Raw genomic sequence first — 20,242 nt, forward strand, 5'->3', positions numbered from 1 at the left:
TCTGAAACTTCCAAAACAAGATTAAATATGCAATATAGTAAATAGGACGTTATGATTAACAAAGATTTTAGGCCAGTGCGCACTGACGCAACTGTGGTGTTAAGATTCCATACAACTAATTTGAAGTAAGTTCACTATGATTCCCCGGCGGTTCAGGCTAAGCAATCCTAAACACTGGTACACACAGCATTACGACATATCCAGATATCGCGAAATATTGTCTACTCTTTACACCGACAAGGATAAGAAAAAATGCAGGGATAAATTGTCTCTTCTGTAACATCCTTATCTTCCAATGGTTTCTCTTCCACCTCGGGCAGGATCCTCAAAACAAAAGGGGAGGTATCCGTACCTCGGTCCCTTTTAATTAATGGCAAGAGTTTTTCTACCTTTTGTTGCCGGAAGGGCGGCTAATTGTCCTTAATTGAGACGTATTTTTAAACCCCTTTTATTCTCTTTGTCTAGTACTTTTCGCTCAAACAAAGTTTACCCTGATTTTGGAGTTCAGTAATTGGCCTTTTATTGTTTTATCTGGTTTGTTGTGATTACTTATTAATGCTTCGGTCACGGTTGTGACTTTGATAAGTTGATGTAAGCTGAGGAGGTGATAAAATTATTTACATTAGTCACCAGATGTTCCCGCGACTAGGTTTCGATATAATTAAGGGTTCAGTTGCACCAGCCAATTTTGACGTTAACTTTAACCACAACAACGCAAAGTACGCCGCACGATGATTGGTGCTACCTACCCTAATAGTAGTATAGTGTGAAATGGAGTAGTATTTTCTAAGTTTAATGAAAATAAAGTTTTATCCGAACCTAAGTATATTTTTCGTGAAAAAACTCCTTACTGCGTACTGAGTCGGTGATAACTTATTATAGACCGACTGAAGACCTCGGCGGCGCGGTGGTAAAGTTCTAGTCACTGAACCAAAAGTTCCCGGGTTCGATCCCCGGTCGGGTCATGATGGAAAATTATCTTTTTCTGATTTGCCCGGGTCTTGGATGTTTATCTATATATGTACCTATTTGTTATAAAATATAGTATCGTTGAGTTAGTATCCCATAAAACAAGTCCGAACTTACTTTGAGGCTATCTCGATTTGTCCTGATATACTTATTTATTTATTTTATAGACTGGGTCAATACTACTACCTATCTACTAGAATACTTATCTTATACAGTTTTTTTATTAAGCTCCAGCTTAGTAAAACAGGTTACCTTCGTGATTACATAATTGTTTCCAGAAAATTCCTAGTCACATAATACATGGTTAATAACCTAATGAAAAATATTGATAGACTAACTTAATCTGTCGTAATAGGTAAAATCCCCTTTGGAATTAATAACAATGCTTTCAGCCTACAGATTATAAATATGACAGGTATTATCAAAAACATTATCGTCGGTAATCCGAGTCCTGTCAACAACCATATAGGGAAACAAGCCAAAGTGCTGGATAACGCAAAAAAAGATTAGAATGTCCATTAAATAAGTAGCTATCAATTACCGTACTTTGTGCTGATAATTTGTAACATATTGATATAGATTCGGCAGTGCTCAACAAGCTGTCGATATGTGCGCGTGTCGTCAAAAGAAATCGTCGTTCTTCATCGAAGACATTCTTCAGGACACGACGAAGAAGCCCTATAATAAAAACTTGAGCAATGAACCAACGAAACCGTTGATTTGCAACAATAGCAAAACTGATGAACCTATAAATGCAGAAAAAGACGAAATAAATGATAAAGTGACCAAGCTAAAAGTTTCAAGAGAGGTTCACGATGAACTGGTCTGGAGTAAAATTAAACTGGAACAAAGGAGAAACACGTATCCGCTATACCCTACTCCGATGAAAGCTAGCGTACCGTGGTCTCAATATAGATTAAAGGACCCAATATCGTACCCTGTGGCACCCCGGCACTCTTTCAGTTACTACAGCGAACCTATGCTCAATTCAGATCAGATTTTGCGAAATCATTTAGCTGCCAATAGATTTGTGACGCACCCGTTCACGATACGACAGCCCTATGCTTTTGAAAGAGGTATGAAGTCACGTCAACTTTATCATTACTTTCAATTAATTCTTCGTGTTATTTTTAATCTTTGGAAATTTTATGTCAGCTTCATTGCCTTATCTATCAATGTTAATTATACATGATTTAACATGTGTCTTGTAATTATTTTGTCAAACTTGAGATTTTACCGCAGTCTGATCAGCTTTTTCTATTTAAATTTTGATACTAATCTTTAGATTTACACCAAATTGACCGATATATATTTTTTGGATTGTCCAATGATGGAATCGTTATCGTTATCAAATAAACTAAAATAACAGATTAAAAACCGATTAGCAATATTTATTTGCTGATAAAGTCTTACGTTGTCTTCTGCATCATGATTATAACACAACTAATCATCAATTCAAATACGTTTAATTTTTTAAAAGTGACAATGTATTAATTAAAGTTCAAAATTACTTTTACTTCCGAATTGTTCTTTCTGAATTTTAATCTGCTATACTCGTATACAACAAAATTTCGAACATTCATTTCCAAAGAATTATACGCTCCAATTTTAAAAACCATTACGACCATCCGATTCAGATGAATTTTACGTATTCCTAAGGAATTTGAGTATTTTTTATGGACCTGTGGCGTCATTATTTTTTATAACTGCCAGTTATAATTTTGTTCCTATTTTTAGCACCCTGTTCTATCTAAGTAATATCGGAGCTGACGTACATTTTTTTTAAAATTATGTATGTATTTGTAAGTAAGAACATTTTGTAGAAATCTCAAAAATGTATAATATCAATAGTAATAGCTATAGGTAGGTAGATATGATATGTACTATAGACAAAGTTTAATCCAGCCAATCAGTTCAGCCGAACTGATTTCAATTTAGTATTTTTATACCTATGAAAGAGAATTTATTCGAGTGTTCATAGCTAAGTACCTACTTATGTTTGGAAAATGTGTGTCCAGTTCGGCGACAGTGTGGAGTTGGTATAAGGCATCTAAATTGACTTTTAAACCCCCAACACTTAGTGGCAAGTGGTCGCATACACCGTGAACCGTGCGCAGGTTTCCTCACGATGTTTTCCCGGAAGCAAGAAAATTGGCACATAGTCGAATCTGGGACATTTCGATCATAAGCGATCACCTCATAATAACAAATTTTCTTTCCTAGTGCCGACCTCATACTGCAACACGTGGTGGGGGTTGGGGGGGCGTCGGAAGGGTGGGCAGGTGCGGTTCAGCGCAGCCCAGACGGGGGCTTTAGAGAGACGGTTCGGAGCCAGCAAGTACCTAAGTCCTGATGAGAGGAGGGCATTGGCAGCGACGTTGAGACTTAGTGATCGACAGGTGACAATCCCGACTAATATTATAAATGCGAAACTTTGTTACCTCTTCCCGCAGTATCTACTGGACCGATTGTTATGAAATTTAGTACACGGGTAGAAAATAACCTGGAAACACATAAGGAACTTTTTATCCCGAAATTCCCACGAGAGCGAAGCCCCCGAGGCATAGCAAGTTTGTTGTAAGTTTTTTTATACTATCAGACACCTTCGTACAAATGTCGTCAACATATACTTCACTCATACATTTCTGCCGTCAAACAGTAGTGCTTGCATTGTTGAGTTTTGATTAAAAGATCGAGACAGCCAGTTTTGGTACTGTAGCAAAAGATTCTAGGTCATAACGTAATGCACGTGTGACACCACCTGTGTTGCAGTCCATAGACTATGAGCACCACCCATCAGGTCAGACGCATCACGTTTGCCTGCTTGTAATTTTTTTTAAATCTTACCTGCTCAAATGTTTATTCAAAATATTTTCTTCTAGGTGAAAACCTGGTTCCAGAATCGTCGCGCAAAATGGCGTCGCACGACGCCTGACTCAGCGGACGCTGGTAGTCCCCTCACAGACGACGTGTCTGATGATGAAGCCATCTGACATACATGCAACCAAGATAGAAATTTTTAAGTTTTCTGAAATTAAAACCTGGCAATTTAATTAACCTGCATCATTTGTTTCTATTCCTGTTACCGAAATAAAAAAAAATGTCGAAAAAATCATAAAACGTTTAGGTACATACCTGTGTCTTATTTTTTCCAGATATTTTTGAGCGAAGCACAAAATCAAAAGATTTTCGTTTGTCTCCGTCAGTAGGTTAGATACATACATCCTATTTATTTCCAAGCAAGCCAACAGCACATCAAGTTCACACTATTGCGCCGTTAAAGGGCGAGTTTACAATGAATTTGGGTTGGGAATTAGGTTGTTGTGCTGTTGACTGTACATGTATCTAGACAGGGACACTCAAATACTACTTAGAATAAAAAACAGCGCTTAATTTTAGAAAATATTTTTATTAATAGAAAAAAACAGTGTCGAAGGAAAACGTTCAAAACAAAACAAACTCTTAACACCATATAAATCTGACATTATCATAATAAATAGTTTATTTACATCTTATTCACACTTGTGCCCAACAAGTTGCTCATAGTGAGAACGAGGGCGGCGCGCAGGTTAAAATTACCGCCAAAGTTAGTGGTGCAACCCACTCTATCTATACTAAAGTTAGCAGAACGTGCCGATTTCGACATACATTGCTGGTTCATTCCTATGCTATAATAAAAAAAACCCTAAGCAAACTACGCAATGTGCCTTGATTCGCGTACGCATCCGTGTTCATCCATACACGCTTATGTAACTTATTGGGAACACATTGATAAAAATGACCACAGAATTGCACACTGACTGCCACATAACTATTGGGTATATTTTCCCTAACTAGGCCTTTAACCAAGCAAGATTTTCTACATCGCAAAATTATGTAAACGTTTTAATTATTAAAAAAAAATATTTTTGATAAATTCCATTCTTATGTATAATGTAGATAACTTTCCCCAAATATAATTTGATGATAATTAATTAAAAATGTCAATTATAATATAATAGAACTGGAAGTATGCCACCAGTGAAATATATTGCTATAGGCTAATAAAAATCCTAATATGTAATTTATAATCTTTTTAAACTAAATACCAAACCCACAATAATGGGTATTATAAATTATGGGGTTCGTCATTGCATAAATAAATTAGATGACAAAAATCCAAACATGCTTGGCCGATCACGGTTTCCTAGGCTTGATAAGTCAGTCATGGAATCTGCCCCAAAAAAATAGGCCATACCATCCTACTAGAATAATTATTCCACTGATAAACTGGTAAGAAAATACAAAATATTATAATTGGTATTATATGCTACGGCTAAACTACGAAGTGCGGCTATACCTAGGTTTACCCGGCTAGAGCCAGTTGCAGCCGGTCTCCCATGGTTACACCTAGTTATATAGTGCTTATCTTCGGCTAGACCTAAGTTTAGCCTTACTATATAACACTACGCGAGACATCGACATATTATAGAACCGTACTTAATATCTTATCAAAGGATTAAAATACACCAATAAGTATTTTAAATGTGGAGAATTGTAGGATTTACTATTTTTTATACTAAACATATATGAATATCATTAAAATTCTGGATAAATATATCTGAGAATAGCAATTTTATTCTAGTAAAAAATTGGTATTACACTATACCAAATTCAGTCAAAACTCCTAAACCCGTTTAATCTTACAAATTAAAAACAAAACTTGTAAAACAGTTAACGAAATTTATTAACGAAGAATAGAATAACAAAAATCTGTTTTATTTAATACATAGAATATTAATGTCATTTGTGCTTTAAAATTATATCTATTAGACATCTAAAATAGTTCCAGTTATTGATTATAACCTAGCTAGATTTAAAGTCAAAAATTTCCGACTTTCGAGATAATATTTATATTTAGATACACAAGATAATAAAAAAATATGAGGAAAAAGTTATCGGCTCTTTGACTATAAATCCATGCACAATATTTACAAAATTTCAAATATTCAATTTGTCATTTTCTGCGGACGGACATAAACAATAGTTTCTACTGCTGTTCCGACCTGCATAGAAAATGTTTTGTTTATTAAATCTGTTTATGGCTACATTTTGAGTTTAGTTTTTTGGCAAACGATAAAATAGAAATTTACATTTTTTAACATTCAAATAAATATATAAAATACACAGCGGCAGCAGCGAGCACTGTCAAACCTTTTTCCATTAAAATTATTCATACAACACCATTTTTTAATTGACATAAAAATACATATACATAAGATTCATAGACCATTCGCTGAAGTACATAGAATAACTTACCTTACTTTGACCATGATAATTTATTTTTTTTTATAAAAAAATTTCATCCTGTATTTTTCCAAAACAGATGAGCTTTATCAGTTTACTCCACTTTTTTCACCTGGGTGACATTACATGTAGGTTATCAAATTCCACATTTTTCCTGAAATCCCACAATCAAATCACACCTGGGTGATTTATTCTTTAATATACTCTTTATATCGCCATAGTAAATAACTTTTCAAATTATATTGAAGAAAAAAAAAGGCCAATTTTGAGTAATATCCAATCAATAGCAATGCTTTGCACCTATTTGTTAGGAATTTTAATCACTATAATTCCTATTCACTTGTTCAATGACTATGTCATTTATTTAGTATGTTACCGCTTACCAAGCATATGCTAATAATTGACAAGCAATATACTACTGGCCCAATGTGAAAATAGGTGGGTTTATGACAGTGCATTTTTTCCCCCGGTGTAAACCCAATTTATAGATAGGTTTTACATTCCTACCATAATGGGTTGAAAAATATATTATTTTCGTCAACATTGTTTAACAGTTTCAACTATAAAAAAAAATTAATCACGAATTTTAATCATTATAGATAAAAGTAACAAACAGAAAAGGTATTTATTTTAACAATTAAATCTTCACATTAGGCCAGAATCTTTCTCTCACACAAAAGAACCGAGCCTCCGGTCTTCCCTCCCCCCGACGACAGGACGCTTAACAGAAAGTGATAAAACTTTGAACATTATTCAATCGGCTTTCCGTAACGCGCCCCGCGCGCGCCAAGCCTTCAGTAAATTGTAGGAGAAGTACATTTGGAACAAGTGCACCTGCGATGCTAGCAGCACAAATGCGTACCACAGAAGGCCGTATGGGTAACCCTGGAAAACGAAATACATCATCTCTCTCTATCTCTTTCTCTAGCTCATCGTCGCATGTTTATGTAAAATTAAACCCTAAAATGATTGAAGGTTCAGCTGTTAATTTTCAACAGGGCTGCTTAACAGCAACCTTCCTAGGAAGCTATAATGCTCTATCCCACAACCATGGAATGGTTTTATTCTAGGTTGCCATGGTGACAATGTTTATCAATTCTCTAAGTTTTTCAAATGCCTGTAAACAGGCATCTGTTTGCCTAATTAGTAGTATAAAAAAAAGTGACTCAACAGTAAACTGTGAAACAATGTATATGTAATGTATGTATCATCAAATGTTACAAGTAATTCCTACATCAATCACTACATAGTATAAATCAAAGTCGCCACTAGCTGTCTGTCTTTCATATGTATTCTTAGATCTTTAAAAATACATTTTGTTGTCGCAAGTTTTTTATATAGTGATTCAAGATGAAGGTATAGGAGTGAAATTTATTATGATTTCACCAGAGCCAAGCCAGATGGGCCTGGATGGATTACCATCCATCTAGATATATAATAAAATATCATAAAATATGTACATATCATTCTATCGAAGTCTAATAAAGATTCTGAATTCTCCGACTGACCTGCCACAATTCAATTTCAACTTCTGAGCTGTCATCTTCATCTTCATCTCGAGACAGGTACCTCCAGACATCACCGCAGTAGTACAGAACACAATACAACAGTGGGCCAAACCCGAGCATACATATTCCATACATATAGCGCCGCAGATGTTTGATGTTGTTGCGTTTGATTGCAGAGAGACCCAGGAATGACAGCAGAAGAGAGAGGCACCAGATGTACTCCCACCAGAGGGGCTGAAATTATTTTTGTGTGAATGTGAAAGAGGAAATAGATACATATGTCTTTATCACTTACATGTAGACTCAGCCACATTTAGCTGTATGGTAAGCTTATTGGAATGAAACAAATTATTGCAGGGATTTTCTGCAAGTTACTAGTTGCTGCTAGCCAAAAAACAAACTACATATATTGTGTACAAATAAGTAAATTTACTTGAAGTACAAAGTTATACATACAGTTGGTATCTGTAACTCCTCAATTTCCAGAATGAATATGTCAAGTTTATCAAGAATATCGGCAGACAATTTGGCCAGCATCACCATGAACAGCATGTGGTGGAAGAAAACGCAGTACTTTAAGCGCGATTTGTTGAGAGCACTGAAATAATAAAGAAAAAGAAAATATGTATTAAATAGATAATAAAATTCTATGTGAACTATTCGTTAGATACAACTTATGGATATTATTTTGTATTCACGAAATATTTAAAACAAGTAGGTATGTATAGATTTCAAATAAAACGCGCGAAATAATCTCGCAATCGATTGCTGTTGTCTAAAAATAATTTGACGGAACTTGGTAAAATAATATCGTCTGACACATTACAGCAGGCTAATTAATTTTTGTAACCTTCTCTATGTCTTCACATACAAATAAATCATGAGATAACTCACCTTATTTGATATTGTGCAGCTATTTTTTCCCTGTGCTCGAAATCAGCTCCGTTCGTCCCGGTCACCATAATACCACCGCGTGAAGCCATTTTATGACTTAGTTATCTAACAATATGTTACGAAATATTGTTCACAATACTTTAAAATGACACCAGAAACATCATTCAGATATTCCGTGTTATATTTTAAAATGTTTTAGTAAAACATTTTTACACCATCTGCCAAAGTACCAAATCAAGGGAGGGAACGAAATGCCAAAAATGCCAACGTTTCAAGGTTTTTAATACACTCCAATAGACGCATTATTTTTTTTTGATTGCTTTTATTGACTTTATTAATCCAAAGTAGTTAGCATTACTTATGTTTAAAAATCATCATATATTTTATAATAATTTGTTGTTCGTTTGAAAATTAAATCATGTCTTAAATTTTATTTTAAATACTTTAAAATATTTTGAAAAATGCTGTCTATTATTACATGATATTATAAGAACGAAACGTAGTTTCGAAATGTCATTTACCATTCGGATACACGGAGTCGCGATCGTGTTTGCGACTGGTCGAACTTCGGATATCGTTATTAGAATGTTGCCATAATAGGATAGTTGACAAGTTCAGAAAAGTGTAAAAAATATGTATATCTATTATACGTAATATTTAATGTACCTAGTTGTTGAACAAACATAGGTACCTAGCTCTCTTAGCGAACATTTTAGCAAGTTGTGACGTCACTCCTACATGACATTTAGTATGGAGCGTTTGGACGAGTCCAAAAATGTGTGATATTATTATTGTCATAATGTTTGAAAGTATTGTCATTACCACAGTATTTTTTTCATAGGTGTTTCTATTAATGTAAGGGCGGCTAAGAGATAAGAAATCAGCTGATAGGCAACAACAGTATTCCCAAAGGTTGCGTCAGGCAGCCGGTCGTAAAATTTTGGCTGTGATCTTCAAAAAATAAGGTTTATTTTACGGACCTTGGGCGTCAAAGCCTAGAAAGAGGACAAAAGGAAAGAAGACAAAGACAATTGACGGATGGAGTTCAATTTACAGATACACCACAAGTAGATAATAGGTATCTGATAGATAGTATTCAGAACTTTACGTCATGTAATCTAATAATACCAAAGCTACAAACTACTACCATTTAAACATCCCCATTGGTGGGCATAGGCCTTCGTTATGGATGGATAAAGAGTCAAGAGGTATACGTACCGTCCGCTATACAACTTAGAAAACCACATCAAATTCCATCCAGTGGTTTTTACGTTTTGCGCGAACAAACAGCCCATTTATAGTTTTATTGTATGTATAGATTTCACTCGTTCGTACTTACTAAGTTCTATTATTATCTATATAATTGATCTGAGAAAACATAGAATGTGCCAGCTTCTTCGCTTCCCACGCCGTTGTAAAACTCAATCAAGGGAAAATGCTATGAACTGGAGATTCTTTCCGTATATAAAACTGCTGTCCATACATAAGTACATACTTAACACCATATATACATGTGACCTTAAGAGTTTCGCAACTTTTAACTCTGTCTACCCCATAAATAATAAAAACGTGATAGGTATATGAATGTGCAGCTACGGTACAGGTATTACGGGTGAAGTTGTCGTGGTCCAATGGTTATAACGCTCACCTACGAAGCGAAAGTTCCCTGGTTCGGATGTAGGTAATAGGAAAGATAGATAGACGTGGTTGCGTAATGGATAAGACGCCCGCTTGTGGATCGAAAGGTCCCAGTTTCAGATCCTACTCGTGCCACATGAGTATGTATACCAATCTGACTCATGTATAGGTAGTAGTTTTCTAGACCACCACATGCTTCCGGTGAAGGAAAACATCGTGAACCTGCACACTGTGTGTGACATTTCATCCCGGAAAATGAGGAGGGTCCTGTAGGAAAATTAGATACATTTCATCCCGGTAAATAGTCAGGACGGGAACCTGACTATGGATAATTGAAAAACTAATTATGAATCAAACATTCCTCGGAATCCCGGGGTAAGTATCTTCTAGATATTTCATCCCGGAAAATGACGGAGCTGATTTACTTTAAAATTTTGTAGAAAGGTGTAAACAGAATATAAACAAATTGTTTTTATTGATTATAAAAGTCTGATATAGATATAATGGGCGCAGTATGTATTAATATATCAGTATAAAACTCTTCCGTTACTGAGTGACTGACTGACTGACCGGCAGACAACATACACCCGACACTGCAGGGCGGGAAGCTGAAATTTGGCATGTAGGTGAGCACTAAGAGAAGATTTTTGGAAATTCTACTCCGAAGGGGGTGAAGGGGGTGAAAAACTGTAAATATGAAAGTTCTACACCGTTGAAGTTAGTTACTTGAAAATTTGGATTTTGGTTATTTACAACAAAGTTATCAATACGTGTTTCATATTTCTGAAAATAAACCCACAACCCCTTCAAAAGGGGGGTGAAAGATTGTATGGGACTTGATACAATTTTCAAGATAAAAAGCTGAAAATTGGCACACTTTGTAGTAAATAACAGTACCTAATAGTAAAAATAAAAATATGTTTCATTCACGTTTGTGGTTAATAAAAAACCAGGACGTAAAACGTCATGGAAAATGGGACGGCACGCGTTGCAGAAAGCGGGAGTGGGAGTAGGAGCGGGAAATGGGAAGGAGAGACGTAGTGGGAAACAGGACGGGACACATTGCAAAACACATGATGGCACAATTTGTAGGAAACTCTACGGGATATCTACTTTACATTATATAGCAGGAAGCGGGATTGGACAAGTTTGCGGGACGAGACACGCAGCGGGAAACAGAAAATTGAACTAAAGATGAGAATAAAATGCGAATTTGAATTATATATGTTTACCAGTCTTACAGAGTACGCGATAAAAAAATTACTGAGATTTTGCTATGAAATTCACGCGGGCGAAGCCGCGGGCAAAAGCTAGTACCAAACAAAATGGACACGGATAAACCAACCACTAATAATACTTTATAAAGAGGTAAGCGTTGTGAGTTTGTATGTTTGAGGCGGGTAATCTCCGAAACTACCAAACCGATTTAAAAAAATATTTCACCATTACAAAGGTAGGTAAGTACATTATCCCAGATTGCTATAGGCTATGTTTTATCTCAAAATTCCCACGGGAGCGAAGCCCCGTGCAACATATACCTAGTCACATAATATTCACAATTATAAACAGGTAACTTACACATAACCCTGAACTATTCCATGACGTCATATAAACTAGTATTCCAATAAAATAGGAAGTCGATAACTATGACCCATTGTTCCGAAGGCAATGTTTTATAAACATAGCTTGTTATTGTGTTTAAAACAAACGACAATCTGCCAAAACGCGGTTATAAATTAAACAGAATCGAGTGTAGTCGTTTATTGTTCAACTGGTCATTATGTCGAAGATTGTGTTGATTGCTCTGATTGCCTTTGTGGCTATCCAGGTGAGATTATTATAATCTAGATTTAAAATGTACACTTACATTCGAATACAAATTATTTTATTAAAGTGTCTCTCTCATCTCATTTTTGCGTGATGATATCCAGGGTTCGAATGAAACATTAACCATTAAATTTTGAAGCTTCGGCGAAAATATGATTTTAAAACCGGCCACCTGAATAACCTTCTTTGGAAGAGCTATATCGTTGCCTATCAGCTGTTAAAACTAGTGTGCCTTAGTCACCTCGTACGACTTCCACGGGAGGATATTGAGTGGTTTTATTCAAGCGTAAGTGTATAAAATTTCTGTGATGCCGATAATGCAGTTGTTTCTCGGCAGCGGTGATCACTTACCATCAAGTGACTCGATTTGCATAAAAAACTTCTTGACAAGCTGTATGTATGTATGATTGTAATTACCCTCACTATGTAGGTTTGTTGGGATGAATTCTTGCAGCAGTAGGTAATCTTCAGCCGATCAAGCTGAAATTATGGAATGTACAAGTTTAGTTTGGATAACAATGCATTTAATGATAGTGCAACCAGGATCGGCTCCCGACAAGGGAATTCCCCAACGGTTCATAGCACGATGATAGTATTTCAGTGAGCTAGTTCCGATGGCAATGCATTATGTGATAAGCACTCATTATGGATCAAGATGGGTTTCCGTGGGCTTGATTTTTTGTCCATTAAATCTTATGCCAGAAACGATATTTTTGTAAAAAAAAAATCATTACTATTGCAGCTGAGCCACGCAGCGCCGAAGCCTGAGGAAACGGCATCGGCGAAAAGCGAAGTAGCCGAGGTTACAACGAAGTCAGCCGACCCGACGACCCTGGCGGCCGAACCCGTCAAGCCTCAAGCCGTTGCTAGGGAAACTGAGGTAAAATACATAGTAATATTATCAATGTGAAACTGTGTTTGTTTGTCCTTCTTTTACGTCAAAACGGATTGGATTGGTGTGGAGTTAGTTGGAATGACAAATCGTGTAAGTTCTATCAGCACGTAATTACTTTTTAAAAATTAATCATTTTTCTGTCTGCGCGATGGTAGTATGACCACGATTGTCGTCAGTACGTAATTCGAATTTTGCCGCTCCTTCTTATACAAGGGGGGGGCTTTCATTTCGGCCATTTTTTACTCCATCCAAATATAATATAACAAATAGATAGTATAAAAAAGTATTAGCTCAAATTCCTCGCAGTTGGACAGCTTATTCGACCTAATAACGTTTCTGTATAACAAACATTTTTTTGGGTCAAATCAGCCTACTGGTATATCCGCCACTGCGACGATATGCTACTTTTCGCTAGCAACAGCTAGAAAGTACATAAGGAACCGACGCTTGAAACTTATTTTAATTAAAATAATATTTTAGAAAGGTTTTAGAAAATGAAACTCTTTAGCTTAAATAATAATCGCATTCCTCATTGTAATGTACTTAAATACAAGCAATAAGTTTCATAAATATGTGCTTAAATTTGTTGCTGAAAAAAAAATTGAGCACTGTATAATATTAAAAGATTCTCACTATATTTGACTAATTTTTTGGCTTCCAGGTAAAAGTGGGAGTGGATGCTGTGGAAGCTGTAGAAAAATCAACAGCAGCAGCCGTGACTCTCACAGCAAAAGCCTAGACTAATCCACGTATAATGTAGTCTCGTAGGTATTCACAATGTCTCTGTAGACCTTGATATTGTATAAATGAAGTATACAATGAAATATATAACACCATTTGTTAGTAAATATTTTCATCTTATTTACGTTCCGTTTTCTTTCCGTAGATCAATATCGACAAAAAAAATCCCTCAGACTTTGTCCTCTCGTCTAAAGGATCCAACGATCTGTTTCACGCGTTCTAGACTGTGATTTCCGAAAGCCCACATCTATGTAAAAATAAATAATAAAAATTTGATGATTTGGCGTTGATTTTGCGACCGGCCGCCTGATGTTTGGGACAGCGGTGTCTCGTATTGGCCGGCAACACTGGGTGTTTATCAATCAATCTTGACCATTCTATTTGGTATTGCATTGGCAAAAAAAAATTAGTTCGTTTAAAATTAAATTTAGTTTTCTTCACTTTCTTGACAGAGTCTACTTGAAATCTACACCGATATAAGCATGTATTCCAAATAAAAAGTGACGTGTATCGAACTCATTATAACTAGTATATCGATTGACAAATTGCTAATACTGGTGTCAGTTTAATCAAGTGCCTAAGCATCTGATTTGACGTTTTATAACTACCTACCGCCATCTAGTGGCAAGTAGTCGCAAACATACTAGGAATCTGAAAATATGCAGGTTTTCTCAAGATGTTTATCTTCCCGGAAACACCGGAAGCAATAAACTCGTTAAGAAGCTTGACTTAAAGATAACCCCAAATAAAACAATCAGGAAGAGATAGAACTATTGTATTGCTGGATTCAATGTGCGGAGAAGAAGAGTATATCCCTGACGCTGCCTCTAGAGGGCAGGTCTAGTGGCGGGAGGGCGACTGCGCCCGCGCTGCCCACGCGGTAGCGGGAGGTACATTCTGTGCCTTGTATGTACAGTGTTACCTGGTTGGGAAAGTTTTAAATCATTATTCTCGAAAAAAAAAAACAATATATTTTCTTACAATTAAGTTATTACATACTATTGATTTTATACTTTGAAGTTATTGACGAGAAATGGCATATTTTAAAAATAGGTATTGGTTTCGGCCGAAACTGAGACCAGTTCGGAAGGCTCAATTTTGGCTCTGGCCGAAAATTTGGTTTCTTTCGTACAGTCAATATAAGCTTATAGCCTGTTTAGAGTAATAATGTTAGGCCGAACATAGCTTATCTTTGGCGAAAAAGCGGCGTAAAATAGTAGTAGTATTACCTGCGGCGGCGGGCTATGCCGGCTGGGCTCGCTGGAGAGCGGCACGGAGCGCGCCTCCTTCCTCCTGCGCTTGCACGAGCGCCGGTTCTCGTGCCGCCGGCCGCCCGACACACCGCTCGACGGTTCTAGAATATTGTGGCATGTGTTCGAATGGCGCGATATGCATACATAACGAAAAATTATCACGTGTAAATAAATAAATATGGATAAATAACACAGATTTAATTAGCCCTAAAATTTGAGACAAGTCTCGATGTTATGGGATATCTTGTATGTTATGAGATACTAACTCAAGATTGGATGTCCCGAGTTCGAACCCTGGTCAGGTCAAAGGTGGAAATTTTTTCAGACTGGCCTGGGTCTTAGATATTTATTTACATATGTATGTTATAAAATATAGTATCAATTAACACCTGTTTCGGACTTACTCTTTGGGGCCAACTCAGATTGCTATTTTATTAGTTTATTTATTTATGGGATAGAACCCTTGCCTAAGCAAGTGACAAGAAGACCTGTCATAGCAAAAACATTCCCAACAAACCTTCATTCTCATCGCGAGACATAGGCGGCGGCAGCGGCTGAGGAGGCAGCACTACGCGGTTGATGTTAGACCGGCGACTTTCTATGAGCCTTACTAGGCATTCCAGAGCAGTTTGTTTGTTCTGTTAAAAAGTTGTTGAAATAAATTATCTGCGGGCTGTTCAAATATACCTAATTAATAAACCTCTCTCCTATATGTATTCGATTAATATTATTGCTGACGCAAATGATCCTGGGACACAAAGTAGGCAATGCGCGTGTGACACCCTAGTGTTGCAGACGTTGATAGGCTGTGCAACATACAAATAAACAAACCCTGATTTCATTGAGGAGGGGTTCAAAAGCAGCTGGATCCGTGGATTCTTTCAGCGTCTCCCAGGTCTTGAATAGCTTGCGATCCGACAGCCGCACCGAACTCTCCAGCTCACGGACCTCTGTATTAATAAAGAAAATATAGATGAAATATGTTTTTGCAAATAAAATATATTTTAACTTATCTTTATCTTTTATTTATGAAAGGTCTCTATATCCAACGATCCCAACAACAAGTCTTTGTTACTAACTCGACGATATTATATTTTATACAAGCGACCCGTCCCGGCTTCGCTCAGGTAAAATATAATAAATCATAGCCTTAAACCAAACCTGTCTCTCTTAGGCTAGCCAGGTGCGTGTTGAGGTTCTGTTTGTGCGCGCGCACGGCGCGACGCTGCGCGCGCGTGCGCGTCACCACGTCGCGCGCGTTGCGCACCTCCGCCGCCAGCGCCGCCACCTCCTTCGCCTCCTGCTCTAGCCGCCTTTCTAGTTCGCTGCAATATGTGACGGTTCACGTGAAAAGGTACCTTATGGCGAGCAAGATCGGTTACGACCTTATTATGGACATATAATAAAAGCGAGCGAATAAACTTCCCTATATAATATACCATTTCTCGTGGAACGTCAGACGAGTCGAACTATCTACCAACAAAACCAACATAGGATAGTATTAGAAACATGAACAACATTAAAATTAGCAATCGTATATAGGATAATTAATATACAACCGTGATATTACATATCTGTATTTTCATAAAGTGCAACAGCCCTTAATTTAGCTTCTAACACGTCATATGGAGCGGCCCGCCTTCCCCGGACCTCTCAGCCTTGCAATGCGAGTAGGCGTTCAAAATTCGACTGTAGGAACTAAGTAAATAGGTCGTTCGACTGTGACAATACCTTGGGTACTCCCCTGTGACTCTGGCGTAGGACTGTATGTTGCGGATGACTTGCACGAGGTGTCGCAGCTGGTCGCAGAACTCGGGCAATTGCTCTGGAGTCAGGTATTGACCCCCATACCTTTAACAATTTTTTTATTATATTAAATAATATAAGTAATTATTTATTTTGGTCAGAATCCGTAGTAAATGTTAGTAATGTTCTTAAACTTGTTTTAAATATAGATATTTCTAATGGACACTTTACTACGCTTAAGTACAAGTAAACCTCATAATCAAGAAATGAAGATACTGAATAATCAACATTAATAATAGTTCAATGGATATAATGAAAAAAATATATAAGGGGCACTATATAGTCGTAAACGTACTTCAGGGTTTACAATCACCAATATCTAGTCGCATCCACAAACAACAAAATTTTTCTGCTTCTTCATACGTCACGATTTTTCAAGATGCTCGGACATCAATGTGTCAACCAGCCGAATATTGTTTTGGCTAGGTAAATATTCAGCTGGTTTTTGGCCGAAAAAAAAACAGCCGAAACCGATTTTGTGTTACTTATCTCACCTCAGGTCAATATTAGCTGGTAGTTGGCTCTCTTCGACAGGAGACTCCACGTCGACGTCACAGCCCTGGTACGTGCCATATGGCTCAAAACTGGCGTTGTCGTTGCTGGTACAGCCATAGCCCGCGAGTTCGCTTATCCTGGAAATTATACAAGGTGGCGCAAACTTGTGACTTGAATTTAACTGAAAGCTAATGTATGAAATAAAATTTTCAACTTGGATTAAATTTGTATATCTTGAAGGGGTACTTTTGACAAAGATTCTAGTGTTAGTTTAAATGAAAACACTTGCCAGTGCAAATCATTACGCGAGAGATCACAATAAGTATTATCATAAGCACTACATAATCCTTTCTTATTGTATAGTAATATAAGTTTGATTAAGATAGCTATCTCAAGTAATTCAAAGCAGAATTCGCAAAAATTGTGGAAAATTTGTATACATATACGACTATAACTGTTGCACCACCTTGTATATATTTGACTCCACTATTTTTCTCTCGCGTCCCGGTTTTATCATAACAGATGACTACCATGACAAAAAATATATAAATTACTTTAAGTAGGCAAACGTTTGAATCTTTAGTAGTGAGTGTATGTCACTAACTGATTTTCCAACGACCAAAGGATATAAAGAGTTTTTATTAGTATTAAAACCCGTATTAGTACTGTAAACGTATTTATATTGGACTGGACCGCCTGGTGGCATACAGGTGGAGTTTCAATCCCATACAAATTTGCGTTAACATTCAAGGAAGTCCTTTCTCTCTCTCTCAAGATTCTCACCTGAGATCTATGTTCGCAGCGAATTGGTGATCATCGATAGAAGTGCTGTTGCAGCTATTATCCACATTGGAAGTCTCAAAACAGTGGTCGTCGTTGAAGTTGCTGCCACAACCCGCGTCTTCGCTTATTCTGGAAACAGACGAACCAGTCAACTGAACCTTTGAAAGCAAAAACAAAACGTAGACAAATATTGTTACTTACACGCTGGAAGTGAAAGACATGTTTTTGTCAAGCGTGGTGTATCGATGGTGATCTCCGCGCAGTTTGCCCAGCAGCCGACCGAGCAAGCGCGATTGGCGACCCCCACCGTCCATAATATTTCTGCTTTTAACAACTGACTGCAAGAACAACATTATGTCCGTATGAATTGAGGAGCCATTTTTCGTATCTTAAAGGAATTAATTTATATATTGTAGGCTCGGATCCTCGGTTTTGTAGTATTATAATTCAAAAGTTACATAAACATAAAGATGGCTCCTCAGTGTAAATGTTTGAACGGAGGCGCCATGGCGCATCTGGAAACATCGTGGTTGAATATTTTTCATTATTTGGTATGATATTGTAGCATTTGAGAGCAGTTTGAAAATGAAATTTGAGTTAGGTAGAAATATAAAAATGAGTGGTTTGGAAGATATGTTGTATTGGCTGCTCGATTAAAATATTTAGCTAAATCGATTTGCGTTCCATCAACCTATACTTGCAATGAAATTTGAAACAAAAAACGTTTTCATTGAGCATTAAATTATACTATATGTATATATATTTTTATTAAATTATACTAAAAGTATATATTTATGAAAATATTGGCTATTTTTTATTTCCGAACATGTTTTCTTGAAGGGTGTCCATGAATGACTACATAACATAGGTATTATATTTTTTTATTTCTTTGCTCTTAATAAAAACACAGACCAATCTATTCTTTTTTCGTTTATATATATAAAGGTAATCTATATTATATACTATTATAAAGAGGTAAGAGTTTGTGTGTTTGAGGCGGGTAATCTCCGAAATTACCGAACCGAATTCAATAATTCTTTTACCATAAGAAAAGTACATTATCCAAGATTGCTATAGGCTAATAGCTATTGCTATATCCGTTCATCGTTAGTAACATCAGAAATGAAACACTTTGGGGAGCGTTAAAAAATTATATTAATTAGATACCTATCAAAGTGGACGTTAGGGGAAATGTGAACCTCTGCTCTAAACATTCATTATCTTTTATATATCCTATTATCATACGAGACTGAATTAATTTTCGTGTTTATCGAATCTATGGTTGTTAGGCCGAAACCAAAAACCAAGTTTAGGGTTTGAGCTTAAAAACCATGTGTCGAATAATCTGTGGAATGTGGATTAAACGAATATACCTATAAACTTAACCCTTTGATCCTGGAGAAAAAAACAATCGCAGTCCGATCAGGCCGCGCGCGATTTGAAGGATCAATACAAATTGTTTATCGATAAAAAAATAATTTAAGGTTAAAACTATTATAGTACATATTAATAAATAAACAATATTACCAGATAAAAAATATAATAGGCTTAAAAATACTTACTTTTTTTAAGGATATGAAGTTCCTGATGATGTCGGTGCTTGATTTTAGATGCACAAATATCCATTTTATTGCATTTATACCTTTAGCATTGTGACATGGACACGGTGGAGTCAAGAGTGTCAGCCGTTTTTTGGCATATGTAGATTTCAAGTTCATAATTAATTTGCTGCCAGATACATTTTACATGGAAGTGATAATAGATATAAATCTACGTTTTGTTTTTCGTTTCAGTTGGGTCTATGGTGTTATTTTTTCTTTTTTGCTGATCTATGATAAGTGCATTTTTAATTTTAGTGCGTGCTTCTAGATCTGTATGTGATCAAATATTTTAATATTACTTCCGTCCGAAGTAAAACACTTTTTAATAAGTATAATAAACTAAATTGAAAAATTTAAATCCACGGCTTGCACTTTTCTAAATCAAGTTGCCTATTAAATAAAAAACTTTTTGAGGAATGTATCCTTCCTCAAAAAGTTTTTAAAGAAATTTAGTACCCTAGTATAGCATTGAAATAGATGCTGTATTAAAATTTTAAAGAAAATTATTTTTTTTAATATGTTAAGTGATGATAATTATTATATTAT

General features: G+C 36.2%; 3 protein-coding genes across 4 annotated transcripts; 1 reads left to right on the plus strand and 2 right to left on the minus strand.

Annotated features, from left to right (window-relative positions):
• Window positions 1-1,537: 1,537 nt before the first annotated feature.
• On the plus strand, window positions 1,538-4,030 carry LOC128678141 (transcription factor LBX2-like). Its single transcript, XM_053759483.2, has 3 exons — window positions 1,538-2,045; window positions 3,193-3,368; window positions 3,852-4,030. Exons 1-3 carry the CDS (start codon window positions 1,577-1,579, stop codon window positions 3,960-3,962), a joined length of 756 nt encoding a protein of 251 aa, XP_053615458.1. The 5' UTR covers window positions 1,538-1,576; the 3' UTR covers window positions 3,963-4,030.
• A 328-nt stretch (window positions 4,031-4,358) lies between these two features.
• On the minus strand, window positions 4,359-8,920 carry jagn (jagunal). Its single transcript, XM_053759661.2, has 4 exons — window positions 8,658-8,920; window positions 8,220-8,361; window positions 7,764-7,997; window positions 4,359-7,140 (listed from the first exon to the last, which is right to left on the minus strand). Exons 1-4 carry the CDS (start codon window positions 8,744-8,746, stop codon window positions 7,009-7,011), a joined length of 597 nt encoding a protein of 198 aa, XP_053615636.1. The 5' UTR covers window positions 8,747-8,920; the 3' UTR covers window positions 4,359-7,008.
• A 5,597-nt stretch (window positions 8,921-14,517) lies between these two features.
• LOC128678368 (uncharacterized) lies at window positions 14,518-19,846 on the minus strand. 2 transcript variants are annotated; one of them, XM_053759850.1, is made up of 10 exons: window positions 19,658-19,846; window positions 18,297-18,433; window positions 18,096-18,224; window positions 17,312-17,449; window positions 16,743-16,862; window positions 16,173-16,336; window positions 15,843-15,961; window positions 15,529-15,649; window positions 14,988-15,112; window positions 14,518-14,680 (listed from the first exon to the last, which is right to left on the minus strand). In XM_053759850.1, the coding sequence occupies exons 1-10, from the start codon at window positions 19,811-19,813 to the stop codon at window positions 14,546-14,548; spliced, it is 1,344 nt and encodes a 447-aa protein (XP_053615825.1). In that variant the 5' UTR covers window positions 19,814-19,846; the 3' UTR covers window positions 14,518-14,545. The 2 variants fall into 2 exon arrangements, with proteins under 2 accessions (XP_053615825.1, XP_053615826.1); XM_053759851.1 differs by lacking the exon at window positions 17,312-17,449.
• Between the last annotated feature and the right edge of the window lie 396 nt (window positions 19,847-20,242).

This window comes from Plodia interpunctella, chromosome 19 (assembly GCF_027563975.2).
Source record: "Plodia interpunctella isolate USDA-ARS_2022_Savannah chromosome 19, ilPloInte3.2, whole genome shotgun sequence".
Lineage (NCBI taxonomy): Eukaryota > Metazoa > Arthropoda > Insecta > Lepidoptera > Pyralidae > Plodia > Plodia interpunctella.